General features: G+C 49.5%; 2 protein-coding genes across 4 annotated transcripts; both read left to right on the forward strand.

The window, feature by feature from the left end:
- Positions 1 to 464: 464 nt before the first annotated feature.
- Positions 465 to 15,951, forward strand: HYOU1 (hypoxia up-regulated 1). 2 transcript variants are annotated; one of them, XM_052783819.1, is made up of 24 exons: positions 465 to 640; positions 862 to 955; positions 2,252 to 2,330; positions 2,615 to 2,769; positions 2,875 to 2,951; positions 3,893 to 4,074; positions 4,678 to 4,793; positions 5,559 to 5,742; positions 6,187 to 6,321; positions 7,230 to 7,312; positions 7,412 to 7,544; positions 7,794 to 7,981; positions 8,270 to 8,408; positions 8,521 to 8,581; positions 9,353 to 9,435; positions 10,054 to 10,242; positions 10,424 to 10,623; positions 10,793 to 10,880; positions 11,501 to 11,623; positions 11,989 to 12,122; positions 12,641 to 12,725; positions 13,141 to 13,393; positions 14,244 to 14,333; positions 14,876 to 15,951. In XM_052783819.1, exons 1-24 carry the CDS (start codon positions 565 to 567, stop codon positions 14,935 to 14,937), a joined length of 3,009 nt encoding a protein of 1,002 aa, XP_052639779.1. In that variant the 5' UTR covers positions 465 to 564; the 3' UTR covers positions 14,938 to 15,951. The 2 variants fall into 2 exon arrangements, with proteins under 2 accessions (XP_052639779.1, XP_052639780.1); XM_052783820.1 differs by having other exon boundaries at positions 466 to 640; positions 14,250 to 14,333.
- A 143-nt stretch (positions 15,952 to 16,094) lies between these two features.
- Positions 16,095 to 24,729, forward strand: SLC37A4 (solute carrier family 37 member 4). Of its 2 annotated transcripts, XM_052783822.1 has the most exons (9): positions 16,095 to 16,390; positions 16,520 to 16,752; positions 18,085 to 18,328; positions 19,648 to 19,806; positions 20,192 to 20,277; positions 21,260 to 21,373; positions 21,653 to 21,718; positions 22,788 to 22,926; positions 23,217 to 24,729. In XM_052783822.1, exons 1-9 carry the CDS (start codon positions 16,243 to 16,245, stop codon positions 23,381 to 23,383), a joined length of 1,356 nt encoding a protein of 451 aa, XP_052639782.1. In that variant the 5' UTR covers positions 16,095 to 16,242; the 3' UTR covers positions 23,384 to 24,729. The 2 variants fall into 2 exon arrangements, with proteins under 2 accessions (XP_052639782.1, XP_052639783.1); XM_052783823.1 differs by lacking the exon at positions 21,653 to 21,718 and having other exon boundaries at positions 16,096 to 16,390.
- Positions 24,730 to 24,804: the final 75 nt, after the last annotated feature.

Here is a 24,804-nt window from a genome sequence, read left to right on the forward strand (position 1 = left end):
GAGGTGCAGGAGGCACCTGATGGGCCGGAGGGAAGGGAAGTGGGGACACGGGGACGGGACTGGGGGGCTCCAGGGGGTGGGGCGGGGCCGGGGGAGGGGCCGGGAGCAGAGGCGGGGCCCGGATCAGGGGCGGGGCCCGGGAGCAGAGGCGGGGCCTGCTGGCGGCGAGGTGCCTCTCAGCCGCCAGGGGGCGCTCGCGCCAAATAGTCGGGCCGCACGTGGCTCTGTTGCCGGGCGGGCGCGCTCTTGCGCGCGACGCCACTGCGCACGCGCGCGCATGACGCCCCACGGCGCGCGCCCCTCCGTCCTTCTCCCGCTGCCCCGCCCCGGCGCTCCCGGCCAATGGGACCGAAGCTCCCGTCGTGGCCGCTTCCGGCTTCCCCCGACGTGGCCCAATGGGGTCGCGCGGGCCGCCGGGATTGGCGCGCGGGGTCCCGGCGCCGGCGGCCGCGCCAATGAGCTGGCGCCGCGTCCGGGCCGGGGGTTGCGCGAGACGCTGGGGCCGCCGCTTGCAGCACCTGCCGGCGGGCCGGGCCGCGCCGGGCCGGGCCGGGCCGGGCCGAGATGGCGGCGGGGATGGCGCTGGTGCCCTGCTGGCTGCTGGCCTGGCTGCTGCTCTCCTGCCGCCTGCCTGGCGCGGGTACGTTGGGCGGCGGGGCCCCGGGGCCCGGTGCTGGCGGCTGTCGGGGAAGGCGCGGGGCGGTGAGCGGGCCGCCCTGCTCCCCCTCCCGCCGCCCTTCCCTGCCCACGACCCGTCCGGCTTTATGGGCCGTCCCGGGCCGCCCGGTGCCGGGAAGAAGCTTGGCCTGGTGCCGCCTGGCTTCTCACCGGCGGCTTTTTCTCTCCCCTCCCGTGCTGCAGGGTCCGTGGCGGTGATGTCGGTGGACGTGGGCAGCGAGTCGATGAAGATCGCCATCGTGAAACCCGGGGTGCCGATGGAGATCGTCTTAAACAAGTAAGCGGCTGCTCCTCCAGCCCGTCGCCGCGCTGATACCGCAGACGTACCGCGGGGGGCTTCCCTCCCTCTTATCGCGGCTTGGAACATCGGCGCAAGTGCCGTCCGGAGGCAGGGATTTGGGGTGCCCAGGGCTGAACGAACGCTGTTCCCCTGTCGTGAGGGGAACGAACGCGCCCATCCTCTAACTCGGTGTTTTCCGCCTTGCTTCCTGCCACGGGTGAGCAGCTGCCGAGCACCACGCAGGGCAGCAGTGCAGCTTTGAACCCTGCCTTAGGGGTGCTTGGGTGTGCTTTGGGGGCCTTGTGAGCAAGCAACCAAAAGCCTGTGTGATTAAGGGCATGTTGTGGTTCAAATGTGAAAGGCCACAGTAGCGCATTCTTGCCTATCCAGGTAAGAAGTAGTAAGATTCTCAGTTCTCCAAAGGGACCCCAGAGGCAGGTTTGTTTTCCTGCAGCTGTTCAGAAACCCATACTTGCTTGTGAAGCAAACCAAGCTCTCCTTTCACTTGGCTGCTGTGGCTGCGGCCCATCCCTGAGACACTGAATGAAAAACCTGCAGTTGGGAGAGGATGTACGGTCAGGACCATCCTCATTTTCTGGGAGTCTAGACTGAGAGACTGGAGATAAATGGATTTTTCACCCAGCTCCCTGAAACTTGGCAGTCGTTGGTAGAATGAGGGAACTGTCTTGCCTTGCTCGCTAGCAGAGGAAAGCAAAAGTAAAGCAAGTCTTGCCTAAGTACGAAGCAGCACGTTCCAGAAGGCTATTTTTGAGCCTTTCTTCTTCATGGCAATTCATTTTATTGTAGCCTTATGGTAGAGAATTGACAATGTGTTACGAGACATTTGGTTGTGGGTAGCGTGCGCTGAGCATAGTGGACAGCTTTAAGCCATTTCGTAGTTATCGTAGTGAAATACTCACCTTGGTGTGCTAATGCGTGAATTGGAGCAGAAATGCGTCACCTCTTGTTAAGTTCTCGTGTCTTATGGGAAAAATAACAATCTGCTCACCACAGCTTCAACTGTGAATTTGAAAGATGTCTGTCCGTGTTTCGCTAAAGCCCGTTATTTGCCTGTGTCACGAGGAGCATTGGGAGGTATGAAAGCTCTGAAAGGAGGTGCTGCTATCACAGCCCTTCAGATGAATGGAGGGGAGGCTGGCCTTCATCTCCGTAGGTGGTATCCAAGCACCTTCCCTTAGTCTCTCTGGAATGGAAACAACACCTTTCCTCACTAGGGACTCTGTACTGAACGTTCACCTGTTTCGACTGGTTTATTCCTCTCTTTCTACACAGGGAGTCACGAAGGAAAACGCCTGTGGCTGTTTCTTTGAAGGAGAACGAGCGTCTCTTTGGTGACAGCGCACTAGGAATGGTAAGAGTTCTTGTTACTCACCGTGCCAACTGCAGTTTCTGTGCGCAAGATATATGTTCCCGCTGCTGGGTCCTTCATGATAAATGTCCGAGCTAGGAAGCTTTATTTCTTTCTTCTCATCTCCTTGGTGCGTTACTGGCTTTCTGTACTGGCTCTTTGTGTGCCGGTCTTGTGCTGCTACCTCCCATAGCAAAAGTTGTTCACCATGTACCTCAGGACAGGTTTGTTTGACAACAGCAAAGCCGAAGAAATGCAGCTGGGTGATGTGCTTTTTCTTTCCGCAGTCCATAAGGACCCCCAAGGTGGCATTCAGATACTTTCAGGATCTGCTGGGTAAGCGTATCGATAACCCCCACGTGGCGCTGTACCAGGCCCGATTCCCAGAGCATGAACTGGTGAAGGATGAGAAGAGGCAGACCGTTATCTTCAAGCTATCCCAGTAAGTGGCTGCTTCTGGGTTCCTTGTGGATGGGACTTTGGCTGCTAGGCTTCTACAGCTGACTCTGTTGTTGCTGTAATTTTCTTTCCTGTCTGTTTCTTGTAGAACGATACAGTATTCTCCAGAGGAGATGCTGGGGATGGTCCTGAACTATTCACGTGGTCTGGCTGAGGAATTTGCAGGTTGGAAGGATTTAGCTGTTTCTTACAGTGTCTGTGCATGCGTGTGTTTGTATATTATAGGATTTGAGCAGAGACTAAAGGTGTTTGAAAACCCACGGATTTTTAGAAACAGGACATTGGGTCTTTTCAGCTGTAGGTTTTAAGCAAGACTTAGCGGCTATCAAGTTGTCATTTGTTTCTAATATGATGCAAGTTTGGGGTCTTAATCCTATTCTTGGGGGCAGGCACCCCAGATCCCACGCAACCTTGCAGCGAAGGAGCCTTACGGGCAATCTCTGGAGAAAGAGAGTAAAGTGTTTTCTTAGTGACACATGTGACTAGAGCAGAAGCACATTGGTGGGTAACTGCAGGGGAAGGTGGAAGTGGCTCTGTTAAAGTCTGCATTGTAACTGGTCTAGATGGAGACTTGCTGCTAGAGCTGAACTACAAGGAAAGAGCAAAAACTGCCCTCTGTTGTGAAACTTGCTAACAGATAAGAGACTGTCATGCATTTGCTGTGTTGCTAGTGAAATACCACAGTAATGAAAATTGGGTGAATTTCATTGATGTGTTTGACTTGGATCGTAACTAGGAGGCTGTGTGTTGTTTGGTTAGTAATACTAAAGCCAGTCAAAAGACTTTTGACTCTGGAGAGTGAACATAATCCAGTGATAAAGTAAGGCTCCATGAAGATAATATTTGTTGAAATCTAAGGCATCCTAACATGTGAAAGAGAGGTCAGTAGACACGTGGCTTTGCAAGAATCTGCAAAATCTGCTTGGTTTCAATGGGACACAGCGAGATTCATCCCTAATGATTCTGGCTGCTGATGCTGCTTCAGGATTGCATTCTGTATGAGTCTTTATCATGGATTCTCTGGCTTTGCTACCATCACCCCGTTATAACGAGTCTTTGCACATGGCTACACTGATAGAAAAACATGTTCCCTGCAACTCTTTCAGAGCAGCCCATCAAGGACGCGGTGATCACCGTTCCTGCCTACTTCAACCAGGCGGAGAGGAGAGCAGTTCTGCATGCCGCTCGCATGGCCGACTTGAAGGTGCTGCAGTTGATCAATGACAACACTGCTGTAGCATTGAACTATGGAGTTTTTAGGAGGAAAGACATCAATGCTACCGCACAGGTAGGTGCAGTTGGGAGACGTGGAGAGTCTCGTGCAAGTGCCTGCATGTAGGGGAGAAAGTGCTGCAGATAAAGTCACAAGGACTTAACTGTGAGGAATTGGACTCTGCTAGTCAACCAGTCTCCTCTGTTCTCATGTGCTCATCAAAAAGAGGAAGAGACGAAACCCCTACGTGAATATGTGGTGAAGCCGGAAAGCTTCTGGAGTGAGGGCAGGTGGCTGGGAGTTCCCATTTTGTAAACCTGTGTTTTTTCCTTGCCCGTCAACAGTGGGGGGGAATAACAGCAGTGATTTCCTAAGGTATTGGAAGCCAGACTCTGAAATACTTGATTTTCCTGAAGTTGAAGAAACTTTTAAAGAGGAAAGCTTTTTTTTCTGATCTGTGAAATGGATGAAAAAAGTTTTCTTGTCTGCTTGTGTCAGGTGTGACCCTGAACATCTCCTGTGTTTGATCAAAGTACGAGTCCTGTCATTACGGTATAAAGCCAGGCTAGGGAGCAGATAGTCTTGGCCTGTATCAAGCTCAGACAGCAGTGGGTTCTTTCCTTACTTGTGGGGGATATCCAGGTGTTTCTGCTTCACCATCCCAGCTTCTCTTTTCAGAATATCATGTTTTACGACATGGGAGCAGGAAGCACTGTTTGTACTATTGTTACGTATCAGACAGTGAAAACTAAGGACTCGGGAACCCAACCTCAGTTGCAGATCCAGGGCATTGGGTAAGAATTCAACATGAGTTGCACAAAACCCACAGGTCTCAGGAAAGAAACCATTTGTTTCACAGTCTCTTCTAAATGTGGAATTCTGCAGTGAGGCTTCAGCACAGTAATTTGGATGGCAGAGTGGGAAACGTTTGGAGCAAGAAGGCTCCGATTAGTAATAATTCTGGTGTCGCCATCTTGTGCAGAAGGTATCTGAGAACGTCCAGGAGCCCAGGAGGCAACCGGTATACTTAATTTGCTTCGGGCTTGCTTTTTTATAGCTTCAAGCCATTTTAGCATAATTCCATTTCCTATAATCTTACAGAAGTGGAGCGTGTCAGCTTGAAAAAGCAGAATACCCTTCTAGAGAGCAATGAAAATGCAGCGTGTTTGCCAGATAAGGAGGGGGGTGCTGTGAATTGCCAGCCCAGCAATTTTAAATCCAAAACATTTATACTCCTGTTTCCAAGAAAATACCTGGGAGCTGAGACAGTTATCCTTTGGCTTCTCAGCAGTTTGACATGCTTGGCAATAAGGCCTTTACTGTAAACGTAATGAAGTTTCCTGCTCAGAGGCTATTGTGGTGATGAATCTTTCTTTTCTTTGTTTTGTTATAATGTGTTATTTTTGGAACAATTGTTCTTTCACAGTCAATCACAGGTTGTAATACTGCAGCTACTTTTGACCACTTGCCGCTCTGCACATTTGTGAAATAATAGATGAAGTTTGTTTGTATTTCAACTCATTTTAAGTTGTTACATCTCTGTTTGTTCTTTTGCTCAGGTTTGACCGTACTCTTGGAGGTTTAGAGATGGAGCTTCGTCTCCGGGACTATTTGGTAAAACTCTTTAAAGATCAGCACCCTTCCAAAGACGTCCGAAAGAATCCCCGGGCCATGGCCAAACTACTGAAGGAGGCCAACCGCCTGAAAACTGTCCTGAGCGCAAATGCTGACCACATGGCACAGGTCTGACCTTCTGTCACAGGCTTTCCAGCTTTTCTAGGTCTGAGGGCGGGGTGGGTTAAGGACAGCTGCGTAGGAACACTGTCCCTCTGCAGTGTCAGCATGCTGAAGAGCATTGCTCCTGGTGTTCCAGAGGTGGTGGCGGCACTGGTGGTTCCTCTCAACTTGTGCCCACTTAGTACCGCTGGCGATTAAATGAGGGGACTGGATGAGAGCTAGTCACGTGAAGCTTGGTAAATAAACTTTTGCTGAGAGAAGCTGTCTGTTTCAGCTGCATTCTATCTTCTCGTCACCTTAGCAATGGCAGGGTTCAGATGAGCGCAGTCAGGTCCTAGTGCGTTGAGAAAGCTGGAACGTTTTGCACACTGTGGCAAGTCAGGCAAAGATTTTGCTTGGAGAATGCTCCACAAATAATTTAATTCTGGCGGGGGTTTTTTTTCTGGACAGATTGAGGGGCTACTAGATGACATCGACTTCAAGGCCAAGGTCTCAAGGCAAGAATTTGAGGATTTGTGCTCTGACTTGTTCCAGCGAGTCCCAGGACCTGTGCAACAGGCTCTGAGCAGCGCAGAGATGAACATGGTAGGCTTAGGAATGCGTTAACAAGCCTGAAGTTTTTATGTACAGAGCTGCTGTTGTGTCACAATCAAAGCATTGGTGGTTGCATTACTGGCACTGCTGAGAGGTACAGATGCCTGCTGTCATAATAGAGTGGTGTTGCTGCTGCAGTGAGGTTACTTGCTGCGGTGTCAAGCAGGAGCCTGTCACGGCTCCCTGCACTATCCACCAGAAACAAAGGACTTGGAGGAGGCGTTTCTTTCTCTTAAAAAACTTTACTCTTGGGCTGGAGGTTTGAAACACTGATCTTTCCTTTCTTTGTCTCGGATGTTGGTTCTGATTGCTCTTCTGAAGTTTTATCTCAAAGAGCCTGGAAACAGCATTATTGCTGTTCAGGCTTCTCTTTTGAGCACTCCCTTTAGAAGCCCTGTGGTGGACCACAGTTGGACCAAATGTGATGCAGTCCTTTGGAGAGACTTACTGCATTGTTAAATGCTCGCTTGCCAGGGTGCCAGGACGCTCTTGAGCATCTTTTGGCTCTGGTATTCAATGCAAGACACTGAGTCACCTCTCAGAGTCTGTGTTTCCATCTGTTCTGGTCCACCTTGCTGTCTGAATAACTGGCTCCTCTGGCATTAAACTGTAGTCTGTCTAATTTTGAATCAAGTCCCATGTTTCAGGTGGCTTGAAGCAGCGGTCACGTTGTCCCTCTTTGACAAACCTGACTCCAGGTTCCTCATGTTGGCAAGGCTTGTGTCAGCCTGTCTGAGATCTGTCAGGCACTGACCTGCACTGGGACGGCAGGATGTAGCATGGGTGTTCTCAGAGCACCACACCAGTGCGTGGTGACCGGGGAAGGAGCTTAAGGAAGCCCTGAACTTAGCTTTCCAAAATTGCTTTCTCAAGACAAGGTGACTGTTTCCAATCCCTAGGATGGAATTGACCAGGTGATTCTAGTTGGCGGTGCCACACGGGTCCCCAAAGTGCAGGAGGTTTTGCTGAAAGCTGTGGGCAAGTGAGTATGTGAGGCCCCCTTCTAGTCTGTCTCCTATTGACAAGTTGCTGTTTATGGCAGCGGCTGCAAAGCTGACATCTGTTGCTTTTCACTTCATAGAGAAGAACTGGGCAAGAATATCAATGCCGATGAGGCTGCTGCTATGGGTGCAGTCTACCAGGCAGCTGCTCTGAGCAAAGCCTTTAAGGTGAAGCCTTTCATTGTTCGGGATGCCGCTGTGTTTCCTATCCAGGTAATCCTTGGCTTTCTTCCTCTTGTGCAAGGTACAGGCAAATGGGGTTGCGCTGGGAGAAAATCTTCCGTATTGTAGAAGTGCTATTATATCTAAGAAGCCAGGCACATAGAAACATCTGTTGAGAAATACTTACCTGACCCCCAAGTTTTGCACAAGGTAGAGCAGCCAAACATTGCAGAAACGTGACATGAAATGCTGTAGAGGGAGTTTGCAGTTGCCGAGTCATATGTTCCGTTTGTGATGCAGGTGGAGTTTACTCGTGAAGTTGAGGAGGATGATAAATCCAAGAGTTTAAAGCATAACAAGAGGATTTTGTTCCAGCGCATGGGACCCTACCCACAGCGCAAAGTTATCACTTTCAACCGCTACACAGATGACTTTGAGTTCTATGTCAACTATGGAGATCTGTCTTTCCTGAACCAGGATGACATGCGGTGAGTTGAGCCCAGCGTCTGAGCAGACAGCTCCATGGCATTGCAATATGCCTAGCTGGAAAATTTTATTGGCAGGCAGGCCTACAAATCTGACTGGCCACCAGTGCATATCTGCAGATCTGTTCTCGGAGTTTTATGCGCTTAGGCAAACCAAACCAAGGCAAACAGAGCTGGTTCTTTGCTCTGTGCAGTTGTCCATCACTGTAAACATGACTGTGAGAAGTGCTTAGCTGTTCTGCAGCATTGTTATCTTAAGTTTTCTCTCTGCTTTTGTTGCTGTGTCATCAGGATTTTTGGTTCTCTCAATCTCACTACTGTGAGGCTAAAGGGAGTTGGGGACAGTTTCAGGAAGCACTCAGATTATGAATCCAAAGGCATCAAAGCTCACTTCAACATGGATGAGAGTGGAGTACTAAGTCTTGACCGGGTAAGCACCACCCTGTTGTGAAGTTTGTCAGCCTATGTATTTTCCAGTTCTGTCCCTCTCTCTGTTATGGATGGTCCCTGCTTAAAACTAATTCTGTGCTCCCCTCTCCAAGGTGGAATCTGTGTTTGAGACCTTGGTGGAAGACAAGCTGGAGGAGGAGTCAACACTGACAAGTAAATGCTGAGCTTTGATATTCATACTGGTGGTTGTGTTTTACCTGCAGTAGCTGGGATGACTAAAACATATCATTGCTTTGAGCAGAGCAAGCACCCTTGTTTTGGGGTATGGAAGTTAAACAGTTAGCTATAGCCTCTGATTGTGCATATGGCTCCAAAATACCTAAAAGCCTTTTGCGAGTGGCTTCTGGGTGCTGCAAGGAGCTCTGAAATGTCATACGCTCCTAAGGTAACTATGGCATGCGTTGCAACTTGAAAAATAAAAGTAGCTTTCTGGTTGTTCAGCCACAGCAGATCAGTTCCAGAGGTCTGCCCTGAAGGGAAGTCCTGCATCCACAGCCCCTCAGTGTTCTCCTGTCTGGTTGTCTGGGTTGGGATGCCCTGATCTGTGCTTTGCATTGCTCAGGTTTTAGGGCACAGACTTCCCTACAGAGAGCAGCTGGAAATCTGTATGTGTAGAGGTGAAGGGGAGATGCAGGGACAGCTAATGCAGCCACAGGTTGAAGCTTGAAGGTTTTTAGTTAAAGTTAGAAATTTCAGGTCATATTCCAGTAGGGGTAGAGGCCCCAGCTTGTCTGTGCATGCAAAAATAACAACGTGAGGTCAGGGAAAGAAGAGTTTTCCTGCAGTGTATGTAGCTAACCTACACCACAAAGGGACCTCCTTGGGGATCATTATGGTTGTGAGGGGAAGAATTGAGAGCTGAAGATTACTTTCTCCCTCCCTTGGATACACAATATTCTGGATTTTTTTGTCTCCCATCGACAGAACTTGGTAATACCATCTCAAGCCTGTTTGGGGGTGGTGGTCCTGCGCCAGAGACTGGAGAGAACCTGACAGACTCGGTTCAGGTGAGCCCAAGGGTAATTGCTAGTGGGAGGGAGCCCCTGGGTCTTGCTAGGGCTGCTAAAGAGGCAGTGATTTGTGTGAGCAGAATTAAAGGTGTCTGGCAGCATGTCAGGATTTTAAATATTGTCACAAAGTGCTTTATTCCTTTGAGTTTCATGTGGTGTGCGTTTGAAGAAACTTGTGCTCTCTTGCTGGCAAGTTCAGCAGTGGTGGACTAGTGTTAAAGGACTTGTTTGTGGGGAAGTCTTTTGTTTCTAAATTGTCCTGTGTGCTCTGTGGGTAGGCTTCTGCCTGTGTGTTGTCTGTGCAGCTGTCTGGCAGGCTCCTTGCTTCCTCCTGGGCCATATAGGCACAGCTGCTGTTACGCTGGCAGTAGTGACGAGGTTTCTTTCTAGTGAGATGAAAGCTCCTGGTCACGGAGTCATGTTCTGCACTGAAGTAACTCTTAATTCCTATTCTAGCTCAGCACAGTCCCTCACTAATGGCTGCAGTCCCTGTGAGTGCTGTTTTTCACGTGTACATTTTTTGCAGAGGATTATCTGTTCTGCAAAAGATTTGCATGGAATTCCTGTGTTAAAAACACCATTTTGGTTTCCCCTTTACTTGCCTGTGGTGACCAGGAAGAAGAAGAGAGCCTAGCAGAAACGGGTAAAGAAGAGCAGGGGGAGAAGCAAGACCACAAAAGCAGTGCAGAAGATGCCGGTGACGAGCAGGGAGAAGAGAAGGAGCAGTCTCCGGGTCAGGCAGAAACTGCCCCTCCAAAAGCAGAGTCACAGAAGAAGGAAGAAGGCAAGAAATTAGAGTCTCAGGTGAGCATCGGATTGAAGGAACGGGACTGTGATTTTGGTGTCTGAGGAGTATTTCTGAAACTAATAAAATTCCCACAGTGCTCAGTGGAATTCTTCTTTCCCTGTGAGTGCCCTGCCTTGGAAAAGTTGCAAAATCTGCAAGTATGTTTCCTTGCCTGAGAATATACTTTGTCTGTTACAGGATCCCAAAGAAAACAGAGAAACTGTGAAAGAGGAAGAACCGTCTAAAAGTTCTGGTGACAGCACAGTTACCAAAACGGAGGAAGAGAAGAAGATCAAAGCACCCAAGAAGCAGAAGCTTGTCCATGAGATCACCATGGAACTGGATGTAAACGATGTGCCTGACTTGCTGGAGGATGAACTGAAGAGCTCAATGAAAAAGTATGTTTGAAATGGCTCTGCTGGGGTAAAGCTCTAAATAAAGGAAGTGAATTGCTTTGGAATGGTGATAGCTCACGTAGTGCTGCTATCCTCAGAAGCTGATGTATGTGATGTGGTGCTCATCTAAAGGCACTTGCTACCTTTGATTTCTGTTCTCTTTGCACGTTAGACTCCAAGACTTGACGGTCAGAGATCTAGAGAAACAGGAAAGAGAAAAGTCAGCCAACAGCTTGGAGTCATTCATCTTTGAGACCCAGGTAAGAGAGGGATATAAAGAAAAGAGAATTCCTGGAAGGCAGGTAGAAGGGCAGCTTGGCTGATCTGAATGCAGCAGAGTTGCTTGAGCTGGGGGAAGCTGATTTGAAGAGCCCAGGTCTCATCTTTCAGTCACTGTTTCTGCTACCATTAGGCCTCCCAAGGCCATGTGGACTCGGGAGGTTTTCTTGACACAGAATGAATGCTTTCCTTCAGCGTGTCTAACACACTAAACTTTGGGTTTCCAGTATCCCTTATGTGCACTTACCCATGTGTTTTGGAACAATTGCACTCGGGCTGGAAAGTAGCTACAGCTTCTCAAGTAATCTTGTACAGAAGAGGCAATTAATGTTAAGTGTGTGTGAGATTCTGGTTGTTGCAGCTTTACCGTCATACACGTGGTCTGCGTGTCTGTCTATATACCTGGTGTATTACCATCATGCTCCTGGTAATGCTAGGAGCAGGAGCTCAGATTTGGGAGGGTTGAATGAGAATCTCCTGGCCAGTGCAGGCAGCACCCCAGGAGTTCACAGTCCAGCCCAGTTGCAGGTGGGTGGCCTGGTTGTTTTATGCTTCCATGCTCAGTGGTGTTTGACAGGAGTGCTTGCTTTGTTCTTTTCAGGACAAGCTTTACCAAGAGGAGTATCAGTTTGTCTCAACGGAGGAGCAGAGAGAAGAAATTTCCAGAAAGCTTAGCGAGGCTTCCAGTTGGATGGAGGAGGAGGGCTATGCAGCCACAACTAAGGTACTGCTGTGTGTAGTCAGGATACCAGTTTGCTGTAACTGCCATAGAAATTGCCACACAGGCTGATAGAGTATTGATCCATCCTGATCCTTTATAACCTGGCTCTCGAAAGTTCCTTGCTTCCTTGGTGCACTGTGCACAGAACATAGTATGAAGTTGTTCTTCCAGCCACGGGTGCGTCTTCAACAGCTCCAGCAGTAACCTGTTGATTCCACATAAAGTTTAGTCATGTGGCTCTTTTTGCTGTATTGAAATAGCCTATTTGATAGAGAAAATGACAAAAACCGCAGGTTTAACTTCTGAGGCTTACAATGTTAGATAGTGGGCAAACTAATTGTCTCCTTTTGCCTTTTCCCCATTCGCAGGAGCTGAAAGACAAGCTTTCAGAGCTGAAAAAGCTTTGTAGAAACCTCTTCTTCCGTGTTGAGGAAAGGAGAAAGTGGCCGGAACGCCTGGCTGCCCTGGAGAGTCTGCTCAACCACTCAACCATCTTTCTCAAGTAAGAGCAAGCTGTTGGGAAGGAGAGTTGTGCAGCTGGTAACGTAAGAGGTGTCAACAGAACTTAAGCAAATTGCATTGTGGTCTGAAAGCAACTAGCACTTCTTGAGGAAAGACGACCAAAACCCTGCTTCCTTGTGCTTGGTTCTGCAGAACACATTAACAGAAGCACACAAGCTCTGTTTAAACTGGGCGGACAGGACGTGTCCAACACTGTACACACTGTTTTCAAGCAGATTTCTCCCTCGTGGTCCTATGGCCTCAGCTTTTTCTATCTTCCCTGTTTTTCTGCTCTCTTGATAGCTGCATTTGTTGGCTCTGTATTCCATTCTTAGCATCCAGAGGTTGATTTAGGACTCTGTTTCCTGCAGACGTAAGAGACATGGGTGCAAAATGTACTAATTGGTCACTGCACATCACCAACCATTTATTATTGCGATTACTGGAGTGGTAAACACCGAGTTGCCCATGTATAGTCTGTTTGGTTTTACAAAAATAAACTTTCTTCTTATCTTTAAGGGGAGCCCGAATGATTCCAGAGTCTGACCAGATATTCACAGAAGTGGAACTGGGTACGCTGGAAAAAGCCATCAATGAAACAACGGTAATAAAGGATCAAATGATTCTGGGGGAGGGTGAGGGTGGCACTTTTGGGTTGCGTTTCCTGTCATGTACTTTCACTCAAGGTCATGGAATAGAGTGTGCCTGTTTTGTTTCCATACCACCAGCAGACCTTTTGTGTGTTTCAGTGTTTTCTAATGCCCACCTTGACCCCAGACTGCTTTGTGGGGGACGATGCTTCTTGTGTTGCATGTGGAGAGTTGTCTCCAGGAGTGGTGGTGTAGCCCAGTAACCTGGCTGCATGCAGTTTTTAGAAGCAGCCACTGGGTTTTGAGGATTTTGTTTCTTTGTTTTGTCCTATGTCTGGTAACTAAGCAGCTGGTGGAAATGTAGCAGGGAGCAATGGTTCCTGGAACCCAGAAGCATTCAAAAAGCACCTCTTCCCTCCCATCCCACAGATCTGGAAAAATGAGACGCTGGCTGAGCAGAACAAGCTCTCTCCTACTGAGAAACCTGTCCTGCTGTCAAAAGATGTAGAGCTGAAGATAGCAGCCCTGGACAGGGAAGTGCAGTATCTCCTGAATAAGGCCAAGTTTGCAAAACCCAAACCCAAAAAGGAGAAGAACACCACAAAAACCGATTCAGGCAAGAATGCTACAGCAACCTCCGAGACTGAGAACACTATCCCTCCCACGGAGGGGAAACAAGAAGGTAAGGAGCAGGTGGGGAGCGTGTGTATAACTCCTAGTATATCATTACTGTGTGTCACACACTCATCTCTCTCTGCCTTGAGTGACAGGGAGCTAAATACGTGAAGACAGTAGTTAACTGTAAAATTAAATGATCCTCTTAATTTTCAAAGTCAGCTGGGAAAATCTACGGTTGGCCGTGTCCTTTTCCCCCCACCATTTGTTTGGGGTTTTTTTCTGTGAAGGAACAGAAAGTATTTATAAACTTCCTAGGATGGTTAGTCACTATTTGTCTCTTTGGCTGGCTGCCTGCCTTAGAAGAAAGGTAAGCCATCAATGAGTTCCGGGTGTCCAGAGCCAAGTATTCAAGGTCGTGTTGTATATCAAGTAGTAGAATGAGCTGTTAAGGAGAAAGGTTTGTGGCTTAGATGGATGCCAGGAAAAAAAACACAACTCTTGGGACACTAAGACTTGCAGTTTTCTGAAGTTCTTAAGATCCTCTGGTTCTGTGTGCCCTGGTCCTTTTAAATCTAGATGGCTGTTTGTCAGCAGAGTTCTCTGCCACTTCCTCTGGCCTGAGTAAGAGATCCTGCTTATAGTCACAGCTCCAAAGGTGACTTGCCCGTGCAACCAGTGAATCTCCAGGGCTTCTAGGAACGTAAAGCCTGGCAGACAGAGGCAGTGAGAAATAAGGAGCAGTTCTGCAATGCTTCTCTGAGGGTTGTAGAGAGATCCACCGTGGGAGTGAATTATTACAATCCTGCTGAGGCACCACAGCTGGCTTGTTGGTAAACCTTGCCACTAGTCACCTCATCTCCCTGCACCTAGTCGCCTGTGTATTCTCCCTTAACTTTTGTTTCTTTCTGCTTTAAACACAGACAAACCTGAGGATATTGGTCCAGCCAAGGAACCTCCTACAGCTGAGAAAGTAGCAATAGATGATGAGCCTGGATCAGACTCCGGTGGGTAAATCCTTGACGAACGGTCTGGAACTTGGTAGCTACAAGTGCAAGCTGTGTGCTTCTTTGCATCTTTGTAGCTGTAGGAGGTAGTAAGATGGTAGAACCTCTGACTGCAGATAAATAGTTAATTCTGCAAAGAGAAAGACAAAAATTTTGGTTCCTCGCTGTTCCTACATTTTCATTGTTCAGCGTGACGTTCTAATGTACCGCTGCCTCCTGCCTCAGCAGCTGCTTTATGCCTCCGTCGCTGCAGTTTACAGCCAGTCCTGTAGCTGTCAGCCTGTCTTTGTTAAAGAACTGATGTGCCAGCCCGTGTTTATTCTGCCACTCCTATTGTGAGGACAGCAGCGTTAAAGAGGTGGAGGGCAGTAATGTCTTCAGCTCTTTGGAGCCGAGTATCAGTACCCAACACATTCCCCCAACTTCTGTACCATAGAGCGAGCATTTGCTGGAATACTTAATGAATGTCAGGGACTGTCAATGCTGCTTTGTACGCTGTAAAAACTGTTTCAGTGTGTGACTGAGTTTACTTCATTACACAGGGTCCAAAAAAGAGAAGACGACAGAAGCTGGAGGAGAAAGCAGGAAAAATGATGAGTTATAACACCCCTGCAATCCCACTAGTGTCAACATCTATTTATTTCATGGTTACTTTCTTGTTTTTATAATGGACCTGGTTAGTCATGATGTAAATGGAACACAACAAACAGTCTGACAACAAAATGGGATAGAGATGTAAATTTTTTTTTTTTCCTGTCTGGGGATTTTGCCGCTACTAACTTAGTGAATTGGTTCTTGTTTTTCTTTTCTTACGTGTTTAAAGGTGGCAGTGTGCCCACTGCAAATTGTCTCTGTTTTGAATACAAAAGTCACCAAAGTGACTTTTCTGTGGAGAGAAAGCAGTAAAGAAACATAATAAGCTTTAGGAAGTAACTCGGAACGCAAACTCTGTGCGACACCTCTGGTGAAGATAAATGGGATTAATGCAGAAGCGTACGTAGCCGAGATGGTGTTGTCTTTGCATACGAGGCCCTAGCTTAAAGGAATGGTGTGAGTTCAGCTGACGAGAGGTGTGTTCTCATTTGGATTCGTGGGAAGGTGGAATGGACTTGGGGAGGCGGACGCTCCGTGCTTGGAGCTACGAACGTGTCTGTTTTCCATAGACTGTTGTTAACACCATCTCTCTCCGTGCTCTGTAGCAGAGTCTGAAAACCGTGAATTGAGACTTGACAAAAAGATGCTGTATATAGTTTGCTATAAAATAAAAAGTTCAGACATGGCAACAGTGATGGCAAAGGAGACCGGGAAGGTGTTAGTGCATCTTGTAGTCAGAGCAACAACTGCTGAGGGACCACAGAGGCGGCACAGGGTTGGGCGAAAACGAAACGGGCGAATTTAATCGTAACTGTCCTCCTTCCTTGGTATCTTGTGTGCTCGGCCTGGCTTCATTGCAGACCTCCATCTCCTTGGCCGTGGGACGCTCCCACTGCTGCAAAACACGAGTGGAGTCTCTGACCAGCCGGCGCAGACGCCTGTGAATGTGCATCTGAATCTCGTTCTCCATTTTGGCCTCTTCAACCAAAAATAAAAAGTACACTTCCTGCCAGTCTCTCAAAAACCGGTTTCCTTCTTTTCGGGCCGTACGGACACCTCGCCGGGCGGCGAGGCTGCGGCCGGGCTATGTGCTCGGCGGCGGGCGGCGGAGGCCGCGCGTTCCGGGGCGGGACTGCGGGGCGGGGCGGGGCTGCGGCAGGAGGCGGCGGCGCTCCGCTCGCCGGTCCGTCCGCCCGTTCCCTCCTCCGGCGTCGCCGCCCGCCGGGCTCGCGGGGCCGGGCCGTCGGCCGCCTCGCCTCGCCTGTCCCGTCCCGTCCCGTCCCGTCCCCGCCTGGCCCCCAAGGAGCGCGGCGGGATGGCGGGCGGCGGGTACGGCCGCTACCGGGCCGTCATCTTCGCGGCCATGTTCGTCGGGTACACGCTGTACTACTTCAACCGCAAAACCTTCTCCTTCGTCATGCCCGCCGTCATGGCCGAGGTGCCGCTGGGGAAGGACGAGCTGGGTGAGTGCCGGTGCCGGCGGCCCCCCCCGCTCCCCCCCGCCGCCCTGCCCGCTCGGTGCCGGCGTTAACGGGCGGGCGGGTGGCTGTGCCGCCCAGCTGAGGCGCGTCTCGGGCTCTGCCCCGCCGCAGGTCTCGTCACCAGCAGCCAGTCTGCCGCGTACGCCATCAGCAAGTTCGTCAGCGGCGTCCTCTCCGACCAGCTGAGCGCCCGCTGGCTCTTCTCCTCCGGCCTCCTGATGGTGGGCTTGGTCAACGTGGTCTTCTCCTGGAGCTCCACCGTCACCGCCTTTGCCGGGCTCTGGTTCCTCAACGGCTTGGCCCAGGGGCTGGGCTGGCCGCCCTGCGGGAAGATCCTGCGCAAAGTAAGTGTTTGCTGGAAGAGGCGAGGGGGACGCTTCGTGCGGCTCTTTTCGGCTGTCCCGGCAGCGGGTCTGGGCGGTCCGCCTTGCGGGAGCGCTTGCTCCCAATCCAGAGGAGCTCGCACCCGTTCCTGCCTCCTTCAAGCCAAGGAGGTCGAAACCGCTACCTGCACTCTCTTCTGCCTGCGGAGCGAGTTTCCATGCGCAGGGTTCTGCTTATTCTAGCAAAGATTCCAAAAGTCTGTTAGCCCTTGCGTTTAGGTGCCTCGATTCTAGCTCGGCTTGGGACGTAGCATCTCCTGATAGCTGACCTTCTCCACTGGAAGGGTCATAATTTGTTGGATTCCGGTATTTTAAGCGTGAAGGCAGAGGTCTGCTTGTCTCTTTGCCGTCATGGCGGTTCACTGCTGGGCAAGGGGCGATGAGCAGAATTCCACCTGCACGCCCAGGGAGCTCGGGAATTGCAAATTGCAGGCTGTTCAGGTAGAAAACCAGGTAACATACTGGAGGAGCAGCGGGAGTCAAGCCTCTCAGCTGCGTGTGCTTGGGTTTCATGACAATCTAAATGGAACAGGTTGATTTCTGCCTGAGGACAGAAGGAAGGGAGGTCAGCTGTGTGCTAACCTCTCTTGAAAGACGTAAAATCCAGGAATGCATGTACTTGTGGGACGGGGAGGAAGATAAACAGCTGCATTGCCCTTCCATGAGGCATCTAGCCTCATCTAGCTGGCTAGAAAAGGACCATCCAGGGTGGTTGCTTGCACGGAAAGAAAGGGCCCAAATAACGGAAACAATAGGTGCAGTGTTTCTGAAGATGTTAGTGAATGTAGCTCTTGGACATTGTCCTGCCAACGACAACCACCCAAGTGGTTCTGGCTCTGAGGGCAGGTTGCGATGCAGAGCTGATCGTGCCTGACACTTAATGCAACAGTGAGTCCTAAAGATACCCTGTGACTCTCTGCGTATCCGTGCACGGTCCTGTGCCAGCAGGCCTCTCCAGTAGGACACTCTTCCTAGCAAGTGAATACGCAGAACCGTGTGCTCTTAAATTTGCCTCTCCCAGCCCATGTCTCAGTTTCATGGTCCGTAAATGGAAATAACTCTGAGCTGGCTCGCTGTGTGAGCACCTGTCAGGCTCCTGTGGCTGACATTTGTGTAACGTTTGGCGTTCCCTGTATGACTGAGGTAGCAAAGAGTGGGCACTCCCTTTACCTGTTTTTGTAGATCTGGCTCTGAATTGCGCTGAACCCACAGTGTGGGCCGTGATTAAGGATTTTCGGGTGCAGCGACACTCTCTTTCTCAGACCTCATGCTGTTTTTCTTGTCGTTGCACAGTGGTTTGAGCCTTCCCAGTTTGGGACTTGGTGGGCAATCCTGTCTACAAGCATGAACTTGGCTGGAGGCTTAGGCCCCATTGTCGCTGCTCTCATGTCTCTGAACTACAACTGGCGCACGACTTTGTCCTTCTCTGGCTTCATCTGCGTGGTTGTCTCTTTTGTTTGCCTTCTTCTGATTAAAAATGAGCCGTTGGATGTCGGGCTACCTAATATTGAACAAGGAGCCAAGAAGGGGAAGAAAGGTGAGCGTGAGACTTCTCTGTAAGTGGGTGGCTGCGGGAGAAGGTGTGGTGCCTTCTGTCTGTATTCTGGCACAGATGTGTTGCTCTTGGTGTACTGAGACCTCCATCCTTCCCAGTTCCAAAATCACTGCTTGGCGGGCACACGTTAGTGGCTGTTTCTAGCAGCTTTATTCTGGTAACTGTCAAGCTGCTGCATTGAAGTTACAAATCATATAAACCAAGCCCTGGGTAAATTTTGTGGGAAGGGGCCAGTGTACGGGCTTCTGAGACTGTCAGAGCAAAATGCAGCAGAGCAGAGGAAGAGCCTGACCACCAATTAGTCCTGCTCCTTGGCCTGCCAGCAGCCGCCTGTGTGTCGTCGAGACGCTCATGGCTAGCTCTTTCATCTCCTTGTCTGTGTAACATCTTCCTACCAACAGTGCCCCGGTTTTCTTGGGACTTCGTTTGCTCAGATTGTGAGCCGAGTTTCTGTGGGGGTACCGGAGAGAGAAGAAACGCAACAGCAGAGAATGCTTCCTTAAGCCTGACGTCCCTGTCCTCCGTGTTGGCAGAGGACAGGCAGTTCTCCCCTCACCCCACTGTGGGTCCTCTTGACCCCTGGCTGGTGGTGGACTCTGCTCAGTGTTTTCTGTCCTAACCTAGGACACCTAGTTAGTAAATGTTTGTTCAGACCACTGAGTATGGTGCTTCTCTGAAAGCAGAACAGGTAGAGGGGAATTGCAACACGGGTTTGCTGTAGGATTTTAAAGGCCAGTGGAAACTCAGCCTATCTTCCACACTGTCCTGCAATGCCTGTGCTGCTAGACTTGACCTCTTCGTGTAAGAAAACAATATTGCTTCCCCAGAGCGTTCCTGGGGAGAGGGTAGGTTAGTAGGTGTTCCTGAAAGACTGATGCAAAAATCAAGGTAGCACCTGAAAGTCAGCATCTTTACTTGGGTCTGTGTAGTGGCTTTCACAGGCACAGCTTAGAAATGTTAGCACAGCGTCTGGAGAAGCAGATAATTTTTCTAACAACCTTTGTGAAGGGTTTATTGGCGACCGCAATACAGAAAATTACTGGAAGTAGTGTTTTTGATTATTCTTTTGAAATCTTTAATGAACGTGGAATCAATTGACAGAAAAGATTCTGAAATCACAGCAAACCCAGAACAAGGGGGATGTAAAGCCATTCACTACCCATAGCCATGAATATCTCCCTCTGTAAGGATGTTCTTGTGCGTGAATCCTGCTTGCAGATCTGTCTGTAGTGCCGCTGAGTCGGTGTGGCTCAGTAGCTGTGCTCAAGCAGTAGTAACACTCCTCCTGATCTTCCTTACAGGTTCCTCCAGCGACAACAGCACTTTGACGGAGCTACTGCTCTCGCCGTACCTCTGGGTGCTCTCAACAGGCTACCTGGTCGTTTTTGGCGTGAAAACGTGCTGTACTGACTGGGGACAGCTCTTCCTGATCCAGGAGAGGGGACAATCCATGCTCGTGGGTAAGATGCAAAGCTGCATTATTAAGCTTTGCAGCTGCAGTCTGGGAGGTATTGCCCAGAGCTCGACTGGGTACAGCAAAAGGACACAGGCACCTCCATCTGAGGGACTTGTTTGCCTGCCTCCTAACTGTCTACATGATGTGTGTAGGCACTGAAATAACTCAGTAATGAAATTCCCGCGTGCACCAAGTGCCTCCGTGCCAGGGTCCTCCTGGGACTGGCAGACAGGCGTTCCTGTACAAGGATGAGCTGGAGGGTCTTGTCCAGCAGAGCTACTCTGAGCTTACTGTGAGCTGACAGCAGCTGAGCTTGGTCTAAAGCACACATCAGCTTTGCTGTCATGACTGAACCTGATGGCCTGCGCTTTGCTTCACCTCCATTCTAGGTAGTTCCTACATGAGTGCCTTGGAGATTGGGGGTCTGGTGGGAAGCATTGCTGCTGGATACCTTTCTGACAGAGCAGTAGCAAAAGTAAGTAATCTGTGCCCTCAGACGTGCTGGGCAGTTGACACTGTGTCAACTTGAGCTGCTTCAGAACTTTTACAGTTTGTTTTAGCTTCCTTTGTGAGTGCTTGAAGATGATTTCTCCCCCCCACCCTCTTATACCTGCACCAGTAGCAGAGCAGAATGCTCCCCTTGTCTGTGTTGCTCTGGAGATTCGGGATACCCAGAACGCAGAGGTAGGGAGCTGCTGCCTCACACAAGAAAACAGCCATTCTCAGTACCATGTTTCTTTCTTCTGTCTTCCCAAGCTCTTCTTGTGGATGCAGTTCTGTGTCTAAACTGCCCTGCTTTGAAATGGGACCTTTGAAAATCAGACCATTCTTGATATTAACCCATCTCTTTCCCTTCCTGCAGAGGTAGGTTGGGAGGGACACGACCCATCTCAGCAGCTTAACTAGGGTGCTCAGTCAGGTGGTGTTGCCACTGTGCGGTACAACTGAGAGAAATGGGCCCGTACCCAGATGTGCCATGTGCATGAGAATGACCGCTGAACACCTTAGAAGGTGTTGGGAAATATGTACGCCGATGTTAGCGATTGCGATACGCCTGTCAGGCTGAAGATGTTTGATCTGTTTGATTCGTCGGCTTTACTGTGCTCTCTGGATTTCTGTGTTTGAAAGAGAGCTGGTTATTAACAGTTGTCTTCTGGCTGAACAAAATGCCACTTTAAAATCCAGTGGTGGGATCTGAAGCCGAAGCCAAATTCAGGGTGGAAATAGGGTGCAGCTGATAACAGAGAAGTATCGTTCATCGCTAAGAGCTGCTTGTTTAGCACAGTTTGACTGTGGGCAGTCCTTACGCCAGACCAAGACATCTTGCTAAAAGGTGTGCTTTCGATGCGCCATCCCTGTTTCTGACGGGGCTGTGTGGACAGCATTAGTCACTACGAGTATAAAAGGGAAGGAGTCCTTCCAGTCTCTGACCCTCAGTTTCCCTTCCTGTGTTACAGGTGGGTCTGTCAAGCTATGGGAATCCTCGGCACGCGCTGCTGCTTTCCATGATGGCCGGGATGTGCGTGTCCATGTTTCTCTTCCGGGTCACAGTCACAGGCGATTCTCCCAAGGTAATCCATGCATGAGGAGCTGGCCATCAGTTGTAGGGATGGCCCTTTAATGGTGAGGAGTTTGATGATAGGGAGTGTGACTGTTCTCTTCAGCCTTTCCAAGAACTGTAAGTTTGCATTTTCTTTGTTTGTGCTACAGAGAAGCAGGCTAACTTAGTCTGGTTTGGACTGCTTCTGCTGCCTGCGTTACCAGCTATAGTATAGACGTGACTTGCATCTGCCCTCATGATTGCTAAATAAATGAAACCTCTTTTCTCCTTTCCTTTTTTTCTTCTTCAGGAGAATCACTTCTGGACTGTAGCCTTGCAACCTCTAGCTGATCTTACAGGCCTAAAAGAGCACGAGGTTTCTGCCTTGCATTTTTTCTCCCTCTGCCCGTTTCTGCTTTCGCTGATCTGCCTTTTTCCTGTCCTGGGAGGTTGGTTAGCACTACAGAGCTTAGAACCAGGGCATTGAGAAGAGATTACTGTAAGTTTTGTAAAAGAAATTATTTTCTTGTAATCATTTGATTACACTAACTGACTTTAACAAGTCTGAATATAAAACTTTTAACTTCTCCTATAGAAGGTTCTGAGGACGTTTGTTCATCAGGTAAAATGTAGCCAGTTAAGGGGTCTTGTGAGTGAGGTCAGGAGGAATGATTCTGCTCCTGCAGATGCCTTCCTGCTTAATTTTTGGAAAGTGTTTTCCTAACTCTTTGTTTCTGTTTCCCATCTGGAAAATAAGATGGCACTTACTTCCTTCTGGGCAGCTTGAAATGGTGTTTATTGTTCAAAAAGCATGCTGTAATCTTGAGGTGGTCCAGTTACTTATCGTTCGTTGTCCTTTCACAACTGACTGATAAACGCTGAGCCAGGTAGTTTTTCTTAGAGCGTAAGCTAACACTGAAGTTCAAACTGTTGGGGTTTTTTGGTTTTGTTTCTGTGTTTGTTTAGTCACATAGAGGTTATCAGATAGTGGCTTCTTGCAAATAAAGATGCTCTGATTGATCGCTTGCATCTAAAAGGAGAAAAGCTTTTAGTTGGTGTCTCCAGGATCGTTTTTAAAAGCGACTCGGTTCACAGCGCTCTCCTGTGATTTCACAGGGGTTCATCGCCCATCTCTCTTCGATGGTCTGGTTCTTTCTCACAAAACAGCGCATGGCGTGGGTACATGGTGTAGGGGGCAAAACTGTGGGAGAGAGGAGAGCTCGTGCTGGCCAACAAGATGGTGTGGTGGAGATGCACCTGGGCTGTGCGTACACGGGGTCTGTTGCAGGCTCGAGCTCTTCTGTCTGCAGCCAGGGAGCTGGTGTCAGCCCGAAAATGTCAAAACCCCCTCACACCGTGCATGGGATCTGAGATTTGTCAGCAGCTGCTGATTGACAGTGGTAAGATGCACAGATCCTGTTTCTGATCTTAACTCATTTTGACAGCTGTGGATCCTGACTCTGGGAGCTGTGTTTGGATTCTCCTCGTATGGGCCAATTGCCCTGTTTGGGGTTATAGCCAACGAAAGCGCCCCTGCCAACCTGTGCGGCACCTCCCATGCCATAGTGGCCCTCATGGCCAACGGTGAGTAACACCCATTTCCCCGAAAAACAAACAAACCCCATGTGTGTTCTTGCTGAAGCGTGGTCTAGCCCCTGTTACTGCCAAGTTACTGATCACAGGAAGCCACCCGAGAAGCAGAGATAACAGACCTGGAAGCCTCAGAGATGTTTCCTGCTGCACCCGACAGGTTTTTGCCTTGTGCTTTAAGTTCAAACCAGGCCTGAGGAATTTTTATATGTGCAAAAGCAAGTTCTGGCAGATAAATGGAGATGCACAAGCGTTGCTAGTTTTCTGTTTGTTTTTGCTTACAGTTGGGGGTTTTCTGGCTGGACTACCCTTCAGTACCATTGCCAAGCACTACAGCTGGGCCACAGCCTTCTGGGTAGCCGAAATCACCTGTACTGGTAGCACGGTGGCTTTCTTCTTCCTGCGGAACATCCGCACCAAGATGGGCCGGATTCCCAGGAAGGCTGACTGAGGATAAGCTGCTGGGTGAAAAGGATGCTCCCGCGCCGACGTGAATGATGCTCATTTTTTGTTAAACTGGCCTAGGAGTGAGTTTACCTATTGCTGCAACCTAGATAAAAATGTCTCAATTTCTCATCCACTGTCACGTGCCTGAGGGCACAAGGTTCCTGCTACCGATCACTTTTTCCCTCGAGATGTGATAATTCAGCTAGTTTACATTTGCAATGATTTTACTGTACCTCCTCACAGCACTGTTGGTGAGGCAGACAGGCTTTGCAGCCCGAGCTTCTCCACTAAACATGCTCTAAAACGACTGGCTTCAGGTGCTGTCACATTTAGTTTTGTCCTTACTGTTTGTCTCAGCCATTAACCGTCAATTCAGCCTCGTTGTCCGGGGCTGCTGAAGCGAGCCTTCACTGCGTTCGTTCATCCCATCCAGCCATCCAGCTGCTGTAAGCGCAGCCGTCTCGGTTTACTTAGGCGTGAACTCCCTGCGTGCTCACCGCCCTGGAACGGTGACAGGGCAGTGAAAGATGATTATTCCAGTTCAGCTTCACGGCTGATTTGAGAGCAGTGTGGCTTTAGCTTTACCTGGGATGAGCTGCGAGGAGCGAGGGAGGTGTTTTGCTCTGGACAAATGGAACGCCGATGCGGTGCTGTGGCAGGGCTCTCTGTAGCACTTAGAAACAGGCATGTTTCCAAGAAAGTCTTGGTGCTTCAGGGGAGAGCATTTAGAGAAGCTCCTTCTGTTGAACTGATCCCGCCTGACACGATTTCTGTGTACAGCGTTAATGATTTGCAAGGGTGGCAGCTGCTGCCAAGGTAGCTTGTAGCAAGCGCCCTGCAAATCAGCCAGGAAAACTGACCCAGCAGCAGGTATTGCGACAACAGCTACCACTGGCCCACAGCTTCTGCAGCTGGGTTTCACGAAAACCCGTTTCTAGCATTGGCTTGTATTTTTTCGGTACAGTCTGGGATGGTTTTGGTCCAGAGCTGCATCTCACATGGCTGTGGGTAGGGGGTCGGGCTACCTCTGCGAGTCAGCCTTAGCAGAGCCACCGCTTACAGCCAGCAGCCTTGAGCACTCAGGCCCAGCACTCTGCAATAAGTAGACTCAGGTTTTTAACGGGGATTTTGTTGAATATTCTTGGTTTTGCCTGGAAGAATTTACTGCTTTAGGGTCCTGGAAGAGGCAAGTTCAACTCGTGAAGAACCTGCATGCAGGTACTTTGCTGAACAGCTTGGTTGCAAGAATAGGTAGCCAGCCTTAATTGAAACAATGGAAGTGAATTACATTTTGTACTTAATGATATGATCTTCTTCTATCTGTGAAATAAAAATGGAGCAGTGTCCAAAGGGCTCTGGTTGTCTTACAGAGAACGGCACAAGCAGAACCACCCAAACCCGCTTATCCTCTTGAGGCACCACTGC

Source organism: Harpia harpyja, chromosome 4, assembly GCF_026419915.1.
Source record: "Harpia harpyja isolate bHarHar1 chromosome 4, bHarHar1 primary haplotype, whole genome shotgun sequence".
In the NCBI taxonomy this organism is placed as follows: domain Eukaryota; kingdom Metazoa; phylum Chordata; class Aves; order Accipitriformes; family Accipitridae; genus Harpia; species Harpia harpyja.